The sequence below is a fragment of the Chaetura pelagica genome, unplaced genomic scaffold (assembly GCF_000747805.2).
Source record: "Chaetura pelagica isolate M959 unplaced genomic scaffold, ChaPel_1.0 scaffold93, whole genome shotgun sequence".
NCBI lineage: Eukaryota > Metazoa > Chordata > Aves > Apodiformes > Apodidae > Chaetura > Chaetura pelagica.
The window spans coordinates 289,011-298,953 of NW_009952800.1; the positions used below are offsets into that span (position 1 = coordinate 289,011).

Consider the following 9,943-nt stretch of genomic DNA (forward strand, 5'->3'; position numbering starts at 1 on the left):
CAGCTTCCCTGGGCAACCTGGGCCAGGCTCTCACCACCCTCACAGGGAAGACCTTTTTCCTCATGTCCAACCTGAATCTCCCCTCTTTAAGCTGCAAACCATTGCCCCTTTTCCTCTCACTACACACCCCTGTCCAAAGCCCCCTTCAGATCTTGGACAGTTGCTATAAGGTCACTATGGGGCCTCCTCTTCTCCAGGCTGAACAACCCCAACTCCTTCAGCCCTTCTCCACACATGGATTGAAGCTGCAGACAAGCCAAGTGCCAAAGAAAAGGAATTGCAAGGCTCTGTGTGTCAACACCTCCTCCTCCTTCTCTCCCCATGGAGCACCAGCCCTTGGCTACCACTGATGTGCTGGGGATGCAGCTGGAGCTGCTGAGGGGCTGGGGCAGGAGGGGTCTGGACCTCCTGGCTGGACCTGGGTTACCTGAATCCAGCCCATGGGGGACACTGGTGACCTGGCTGCATTCAGCAGGGCTTGGGGTGGAGTTCATTTCAATGGTCTTTGCCAAAAGAAATAGCCCTGCTCCCTTTATCCTGGGATGGGGGGGAGCTCCTGAAGCCTTGGCTTGGTGCTGCCTTCCCTGGGAACAGCTTCTGCCACTTCTTCTACCTCCAGAATCCTGGTGCTGCTGCTGAAACCCTGGGGCCAGAGCTCAGGTCTCTGCCAGCACAGGGAGTACACGGGCTGGGGGATCTCACAGGGGGGTTACACACACTTTATGTACCCCAGGTATTCAACCTCCAGCTTTCCAGCCCTGGTTTGGACCCTCCACACACGTTCCAACCCCATGGGAGGAGCTCCAGGAGGATCCCTTGTCCCTCTGCATCCCTTGTCCCTCTGCATCCCTTGTCCCTCTGCATCCCTCCCTGGCAGGAGCACCATCCCATTGCCATCTCTGCTCCCTTCCAGCAGGTGCTTCCCATGGGGAATCCTTGCTTTGGAAAAGCCTTCCCATGGGCTCTGAAAACCCTAAGCAAGCCCAAACCCAAGCAGGGCTGCAGGTCTCCTGCTTGTGCTGGCACTCAATGGAGCTGGGAGAGGGGCTGGGACCTGGGAGAAGGAGACTTCTGGGTGGGATGTGGCGTGAGGAGCAGAGAGGGACCCAGCACTGGGTCCTCACTGCCCGGTGCTGGATGCAGCTTTAGTGTTGAAAGGCTCTTTAGGGGGGGTCCTGACACCACCCATGATGTCAGCTGGGTAGGTGGGGGACACCCACCTTGTCCTCCTGCCCTGCTTCCCCTGGGATGCCCCCCCCTCACATCCCTGGCTGGGGTTTTGCCCCAGCAGAGCACAACCTCCAACAGGGACCCTCCTCTGGTTCCCAGGTGGCCTTCTCTTCCACCCCTCTGCTGCCTCCACCTGCCTCATCTCCCTCCTGCCACTTCTCTCACAAACCACCCCCCAAAAACCTCTCCTGGCACCAGGCACAGGCCTGAGTGGGACCTCAGAGGTGACTGCCTCACCCAGCCACCAAACAAGCTCCCAGGGTGGACTTCTCAGGGTCCTTCCATGCCCCATGACACCCCAGCTCTCAGACCCCCCTCCACCTTCACCCCAGCACACCCAGAGCTCTTGGTGACAGCAGGTGGGTGCCCACACGTGTGTCCCACACCCAGCTGGGCTTGTCCTCCCCTCTCTGCCCCCACGTCTTGCTGTGCTGGGTGCTGCCTCTTTCCACACCTCTCCCCCTGCCCTTTCTCCCCTCCTTTCCCTCTCTTCCTTCTGCTTCTCCTCCCTGCTCCATCACTTGGCTCAGATCAGCTCCCTGAGCCCTCCCTGCCCAGTACAAACCATCCTTCTCACTCTAGGCACTGGTCAAGAGATGCCCTGACTGGAAACACCAAACCTGGAGCTGCCTCTCTTGGCTGCCCAGGCAGGAGATGACCCAGGTGAGCTACCTGCTGCTGCCTGGCCAAGCAGGTGCCAGGTGGGGCTTCCCAAGGGTATTTAGATGCCCAAGGTGCAACGAAGAGCCAGAAAGGCTCCTTGCAGTCACCCAAGCATGGGGGAGATGTCCCAAAGTACCTCAGAAGGTACTTGAAGGTCAAGCTCTGCCTACAAGAAACCAGAGCTGAAGGGTGGTTTGTTTTTTTTGGTGCACCTCAAGTTTTCTGGGCTGAGGTTTGGAAAGAGGCACCGTGTGGGCTGCAGCTGGTTGTGCTGAGGTCCCTAAGGCTGGGAGGTGCTTTGGGAAAGGCAGTTGGGTGCTCACCCTGTCCAGGGTGCCCTAGTGCAGGTTCCCTGTTGGGCCACTGTCCCCAGGGCCCCCTCAGTGCTGAGCTCTGAGCTCTGCTGCCACCACCTCGCTCAGCCCAGCAGCTCCAGGAACAGGTCACTGGGACCACCAGGCAACTTCTAACATTAATTTCCCCCCCAAAAAAAGAGCTTGAGGTAAAAATGAACCAACTGTTACTGGCAACAAATGCTTTTTAGAGAAGGCTTAGTAGGTTTTGTTACCGTGTCCATCGGGGACACCAGCAGAACTTGGTATGACTTGTTCAGAAGAGCTGTCTGGAGAAAAAGGAGAATGCAGAAAGCCAGGCTGTGTCCAACACCAGCCCCTCCAGCTTCAGGCTAGGAACTGGAGCCACAAAGTACCCTCAGTGTCATGGTGGTGGATCTAGCACTTCCTAAGGGAATCACCACCTTTCCAAAAAGAGAACCAGGAGAATCAAAAACATCATTTCAAGGTTTAAAAAACCTCCCCCAGGTTTTGGTTCCAAACTACACTGTTGCTAACCAGTATTGTAAGGCTTGGACTTTTTTTTCCTTCTTTTTTTTTTTTAAAAAAAAAGGAAGTATTTTTGTCTTTTTGGCAGCTTTGTGGGCAAGGTGGGAGCTCCAGCTCCAGGAACGGGAGCAGAGGAGGTGGGACGAGACGGGGAGGGGCTGAACCCAAAATAACCCCAAATTCGACTCCAAACGGGGGAAAGCAAACGTTTTCTGGGGTGGGAGGAGAGTGGGGAACCTGTCCACGGGCCCGGAGGGTGCTCCTGGTGGGTGTGAGGAGGAGAAGAAAGGGCTTTAGTAGAGTCCACAGCCCCGCAGGTTGTTGGCAATGATGACGTCCGTGACGGCGTCGAAGACGAACTGGATGTTGTTGGTGTCGGTGGCACAGGTGATGTGTGTGTAGATCTCCTTGTTGGTGGACTTGTTCTTGCTCTCGTACTGAGTCTGGATGTAGGCCACTGCCTCTGTGAAAGAGTTGGGGCCTGCAGGAGAGGTGAGATGGGAGGGAGAAGAAGGGGTTAAAGCGACCTCGGGAGGTGGGAGTCGCAGGGTGGAGGACCTGGGGAGCTTGGATGGGGTTGGTGCAACCTGGGTCACCTCATCTCCACCTTGCTAACCAGCCAGGAGTGCTGCCAGATGCTCTCTGGCTGCCACCTGGGCTGGAGCTTCATCCTGAGCTGCTGTTTCTGGCCTTGAGTGATGGAAGGGAGGAGGGACTTGGGTGCTGAAGGGGCTCTGATGGGAAACACCAGAAGAAATTCCACCTCCTGGTTAACAGAAAAAAAGAAGAGGAAAAAAAAAAACCTGACCAGGAAGGTGGGAAGTGCTTGACCTGCTGCAAAGGCTCAGATTTTTGTTCTTCTTGGAGATTTTGGGTTCAAGTTGCAGCTTTTGATGGACAAGAGGAACTAAAACAGCCCTGGGTTGAAGGTACCTGTGTCCTCCTTTCCCTGAATCACTGAGAGAAAAGGGCCTCTGCTGTGGACCAGGAGTCTTCCTCCTGGTGCAGAGTTTCTGCTCTGATCTCCATCTCTCAGCCCAGGGCATGGTCTTCTCTGTCTGCACTGGGAGCTGCTGGGTGCCCAGTGGCAGAGAAAATGAAGCAGCTTGTTTTCTGTCTGCATTCCCTGGGGGTGTTTCCACGCCCAGAGGTTCCATCTGCTCGACACACCAGATGAACCTGGTGTCCCCCTAAACTAACATGCTCAACACGCTCCAGCCTGAGCTGGAGCAGCCAAACTGTGGGACCTGCTGTCCTGCAGGTGGGGGTGGGGTGGTCCTGCAGGAAGGCAAGGGACTGCAGAGGCATCCCTGCTGTGGTCAGCAAAGCCCACAGGGCAAGGTGAGGGGTGGGGACCCTGAGATCCATCACCCACTTGTGATGGATGAGCTCACTGCATCTTTCTGAGAGACCTGCAAGGGGGGTTTGATGTTCCTCAGCGAGGCTGGGAATGAGGACACAGGTTGAGGGAACTTGCTGGCAGCCCCAACACCTCCATATCTTGCCTTGGCCTCCAAACCACCACGGGGAAGAGGTGGAACCCCCTGCTCAGTGATGGTCGCCCTGGGTTGGCAAAGAACTTGCACTTCACTCATCCTCAGGCTTCAAGCAGACCACTAACCATGGATCCTATGGGATTTATGGAAGTAAAGCTGGAGGGGAAGCAACTCTAGCTGTGCATCTTTGGCTTCCCTGCCTGCAATAAACAACAGCACCAGCCCGGATGGGAAAGGCTCCGGGATCCCTTTGCTCCGTGTCCCTGCAGAGCTGGTTTTCTCATTACCTGTGTACTCAGGAAAGCAGATACTCAGTGGAGATTTCTTAATTTTCTCCTCAAAGATGTCCTTCTTGTTTAGGAAGAGGATGATGGAGGTGTCTGTGAACCATTTGTTGTTGCAGATGCTGTCAAAAAGCTTCAGCGACTCGTGCATGCGGTTCTGCAACAGAAAGGAGAGGTGGCATCAGGCCCAAGGCAGCCACTGGGGGGGATGTTCAACAAGCAGGGAGATCTAAAACAACTAAATTAAGGAGGAGAACGAATGAAAAAAACACCCCAAAAACCAGGAAAAAAAAAAAGAAGAAGCTACCATATACATCAGAGATGTAGGTGTACACACAGCTGAACATCTACGTACACGGATGCAACCCCTGGGACGTGGGACACACAGTGAGTAACTGAAGGGCATTCAGCTGGACACAGCTGCTTGGAGTTTTGCATGACATGGCATTTACAGGATCCCAGCTCTTGGCAATCATCATGCACCATGCACGGAGGGGGACTTGCTTTGCCCTTTGCTCAGATTTGTGTGTTGGTGGAGCTCATGCAGATCTTTCTCGTTTCTAATATGATGTCATTTGTTCTCATTGTTCTCATAATGATGATGATGATGATGATGCTTTTGGGGATGTGTATGGCACACAACTGGTTGCACACATTAACCAAGGACTGGTGGATCCTTGAATTAATCTAGAGTTGGAAGCAAGACACCAAGGCAACATAATTTTGGGCCTGACCTTGCCGTGACCTTTGCCTGGTTTGGTTACTTGGTTTAGTGTGGTTGGGTGGTTTTAGTTTTGAATGGAACAGCATTCCTGGTTTTTTTTTTAGTTTGAGAAGAAAGCATCTCATGGAGAGGAAGAGGTGAAAACAAGGCAGAGGAAATAGTAGAATTAAAGGACAAAAAGTCACGAGGGGCATCTCTGAAGAAGCAGCCCAGAAGTCAGGCTGGGTGTTAGTTGATGCCTCTGGAAGGTCCTCTGCTCACCAGCAGGGGAGACACACATTCCAGCTCTTTTGGTTAGAGGGCATGCCAAAAAAAACACCAAAAACCACAGAAGAGGAGAGAAAGAAGAGGGATGAACAAAACAGAGCAGTGGGAGAGCTGCAAAGCCCCCCAGGGGGTTGGATGGTGGTGGGAAGAGCTCACGGCAAAGTCAACCCAGCGTCACGTTCCCTGCTGCTTTCAACTCTTGGCTGGCTTTTTTTTTGGGTTTGGTTTTTGTTGGGTTGGGTTTTTTTGTTTGGTTGTTTGTTGTTGTTTTGGTCTCGGTTCAAGAGAAGCTTCATACCTGCCAAATTAGGTTGGTCTCTCAAAGGGTGATTTTGGGGCCTCTGTGAGGCCGTGGAGGTGCCGAGGCTGGTGGTGCTGGCGTGGCCGTCTCTGGCGGGGAGCAGCTGCTGTCAGGAAGGTGCTTCACCCCCCCAGAGGCAGGGGAGGTGTGGGTGTGGGTTGTTTTGTTTTTTTCACAAAGCCTGGGGGAGCTCAGACTGGCTCCTCAGCTTTTCCCAGAGGGAATCTCCACGGGATGGGACTTCTCCCCAACACGGTGACGACCGTCGCCGCGCCCCAAGCGGGTTTCGGGGTGGGGGGGGGTGTTGTGTGTCCTCCCCACCCCCCTCGGGGTGGGAAATGGTGGGTGATGCAGGAGGCACTGGGGGTTTTCACCCTTCCTCCTGCTCCGTTGTGTGCCCAGAGTTGCTTTCAGCCCCTCAGCAGAGTTGAGCCCAGCGTGGATCAGCACTTCCCTCCTCGCCGACGCGCTCGGGCAGCTGCTGAGCTGTTTCCTTCCCACCCCGTGGACAAAGGAGCATCCCATCCCATCCCACCCCCTGTGGAACAGGACACGGGCCATCTGCTGTCCCACGTGCCACAGGTTTTGCTACCAAGCACCTTCCCAGAGTGCAGTGACCCAGCACGTGGGGGAGAAGCCACCACGGAATGACCACGTTTACTCTTTGGGTCTCAACTGCTCCTCAGGATCATCCCGTGTCTCTGTGCTCCTTCCTGCTAAAAACACCTCTTTGCTACTTGTGGTGTTAGAACTGTGACCATGTAGGAACCTGCAAATGGTTTGGCCAGGAAGATCCTTGGCTACCCAAAGCCTTTGGGAGGAGAGAAGAAAGGGGAGGGTGGTCAAGGGAACAGAAAGCAAAGATAATTAACAGTCTTTTAAGCAGGGTCCCTCAGAGAACATTTGAAACGACATTTTCATCAGCCTTTGCTAATGGAAAGGAAAGAAAACCACAGAACACTGTTGGTGGGGTGAAGCAGGAGCCTGTCTGCAGCAGCCAGCAGCCCCAGGCCCCCCTGCTCACCCCCAGCCCCAGGTCCCACGGGGAGCAGTGGCTGCTGCTGCACCCTGGGGGCATGGGAAGCACCCATGGGGAAGAAACAGAAGCTGAGGGCTCCTCCTGAGCTGAGCTCCATGGTTATGTCACTTTCTATACGTAAGGATCCTACAGAAATCTTCCCCTTGGGTTCATCTGCACGAATACCTGGTAGGAAATGAGTGTTTTCCCAAGAAACAGCAACTCCTGGCACTCAGGTGTGACCAGCACATACACACCCCCAGCACAGACCAGTTCACCCCCGTAGAAGATGCAAATTCCAGTACAAACCCCCTGGTTCCTTTGAAATTCCAGCAATGCATCTGGAAGCTTCCTGAGGCTGCCTGCCCTGCCTTCCTGCTCTGCCCCTGCTGAGCTGGTTAGTTGAGTCAATCCAACCCCTTACTCACCCACTGACTCCTGTTCCCTATTATCCCATTCCTCCTTTTTTTTCACCTGGGAAAAATTCTGGGCTGAACATCCCCCTTTTCCTTCCCCTCCACTAAAGAGAAGAGGAACTTATCCCAGAGCAAGGAGGTGCTTTCAGAGCTGCACAGCCAGGGAGCAGGTAGGGGTGCTCCTGCTGCTGTACCTGCCTGCCAGCTGGGAAACAGTCACATCCCAGGGTGTCCACACCTGGACATGAACCATCCCAGTGCTGGCTAACACTGGGAATACCTTGCTGCCTCCCTTTCCTCCCCTTTCCCAGCTGTTCCTGGTTCAATCAGGAGATCCCCACCAGCTCTGGAAGTCTCTGGGTGCCACATGGAGAAGGACAGGCTGCTGCTAGAGGGGTTAAGGCCTCCAAACAACCCCCCTTCTACCAGCAACTTTGCAGTGAAAGACCCTTTTAGTCCCTTCAAGCTTTCAAGACTACACTTCTCCTGCTTGGACACCGAGTTCTATTCATGACTTCACCACCTTTTGGATCCATCCTGCTGCTTTTCCCTGCTGCACGTTGGCTCTGTCACTGAGAGAAGGGCTCCTCAAACATTGATGTCACTTGCTAGTTCAGAACCAGGGTTTTCAACCCTTCTCCCTGCAAATGCTTCCCACCCCAACAAGAGAACAGCCCCAGCAGGCACCTTGCAGAGCCATAACCACTCACCCACACAAATTAAAAGGCCCAGTTCACTTCTCCTTGCTCAGGACACGAGGCAAAATGGCTTAGAGCTGAGTTCAGATGTCACTGCACAACAACACGAGCACCTTCTGACTGAGTGTGAGGGAGGAAAGGTGCTGCAGTGGGTGATTCCTGCTTTCTTGTTGGTGATGAGGTGCTGACACCTGAACTGGCAGGTCACTGGTGGTTGTCCCAAGCACAAACCCTCCACATTACCCCTCCTCCTTGCACCTCCCAAGATGCCCCAGCCACCTCCACTTGCTTTGTCATTCCTAAGGCACTTTCTGAGCTCTGAAATCCAGATTTCCTGGCCCAGTGGGTCCAAGAACACACACTATCCAGGTCAGGCAATGAAACAGGAACCATCAGGTCAACACTCATGCACACCAAGGGTCACCAGCACAGCCCCTTCCACCCATCCCACCCTCAGCAAGGGGGACACCAGCAGCACTTGCATGTCTTGGTGAGACAGGGATGACCTGAATATCTGTGTTTCAGCAGCATTTCCCTCTCTTGCCATGACTCCTTTGCATTTGTGAGGAGGAGCCCAAAGGGAACAGTCTGGGTTCCCATGACAGGTCCTGTGTCCCTGCTGCCTTTAAAAAAAAATTCCATTGGGAATTCCACTTAGAAGGGACAATGGAAATCTACCTCTGTCAATCAGCTTCTCCAGTTTGACAGATGAATATGGTTGATGTCCCTCTCTCCTCTCAGATTCTGTATCTGAGGCTTTTCCTCCTGCAACCTCAGCTTAAGAAACATAAAGATAAGTCACAGAGGAGACAAAATAGCCCTGGAATGCAAGGGCATAGTCCATGGGGGGGGTCAGTCAGTTAAAAGAGGATGTTTCAGGACCTGAAGGGGCTCCAGGAAAGCTGGAGAGGGGCTTGGGACAAGGGCAGGGAGGGAGAGGACAAGGGGGAAGGGATTAAAACTGGAAGAGGGAGATTGAGGTGAGACATGAGGAGGAAATTGTTTGGTGTGAGGGTGGTGAGAGCCTGGCCCAGGTTGCCCAGGGAAGCTGTGGCTGCCCCATCCCTGGCAGTGTTGAAGGGCAGGTTGGATGGGGCTTGGAGCAGCCTGGGCTGGTGGGAGGTGTCCCTGCCCGTGCAGGGGGGTTGGATCTAGATGATCTTTAAGCCCCTTCAGACCCAAACAGCCTGGGATTCTGTGATGCTGTGCTATGTTCCCACCATGTCCAAACACTGCAGAGCCTGCAGCTCCTGGGAGGAGCCAGTGCAAGGGCAGGTGTCCCACCTGGACGTGTCCTGTGCACGGGGTGGGCTGGCAGGGGGTGGGATTTTGCCTCCTGAGCTGGAGCTGCATGTTTGCTCCTCTCCCCTGGGCACACAGGGAAGCAATTCACATCTACCAGGGTCGGGGAAGAAGGTGCTGGGGACAATGGGAGAGTCTGGGTGGAACAGCACTGGGGCTTTCTCTGCAAAGCTGGGTCTTTTGTGGCTGTAGAAAGCACAGATGCAGAAAGGTCTCTTCATTTTATGCCTTTCCTGACTCCCAGAGTGTTGCTCTTTGTGGCAGGGAATTGGAGAGAAAAGATCTCTCTTTCTAAAAGACTCAGCTGCCCTGAGGGAGGGAGGGCTTTGAACACAACCAGCCCTTTCCCAGCTGCTGCAGGAGGATGGGTGCTCAGCCTTTTGCAACAAAGAGCACCATCAAGCACAAAGAAAACCCTCAGCAAGGGCAGAGCTGGGCTGGAAAGGCAGGGAGAAGAGATGGGGCCTGGTTTCACACAGCCTGGTTTCACCAGCTTAGGCTGGTTTGGAAGGATTCACCATGAACCTGTTGTTTGTGAGACAAGCTGAGACACTGGTCCCACCATTGGCCCTGCCCTGTGCAGGTGTTGTCTGACCTGCAGCTTCATCCTCCTGAAGTGTGGTTGGTTTTAGAGGAGTTAAAAAAGCCCCTGTGAAATCACAGCATCATAGAATGGTTTGGGTTGGGAGGAACTTTAAGGAT

At 54.0% G+C, this 9,943-nt stretch overlaps 1 protein-coding gene across 1 annotated transcript in view; it reads right to left on the reverse strand.

Annotated features, from left to right (window-relative positions):
• Nucleotides 1–3,028: 3,028 nt before the first annotated feature.
• The window catches only part of GNAO1 (guanine nucleotide binding protein (G protein), alpha activating activity polypeptide O), a 65,873-nt gene continuing 58,958 nt past the window's right edge, over nucleotides 3,029–9,943 (reverse strand). Inside the window, exons 6-7 of the mRNA XM_009994901.1 lie at nucleotides 4,519–4,672; nucleotides 3,029–3,216 (exon numbers count right to left, since the gene is read on the reverse strand). Coding sequence (XP_009993203.1) covers nucleotides 3,029–3,216; nucleotides 4,519–4,672 — 342 coding nt within the window. The remainder of the gene's footprint in view (nucleotides 3,217–4,518; nucleotides 4,673–9,943) is intronic.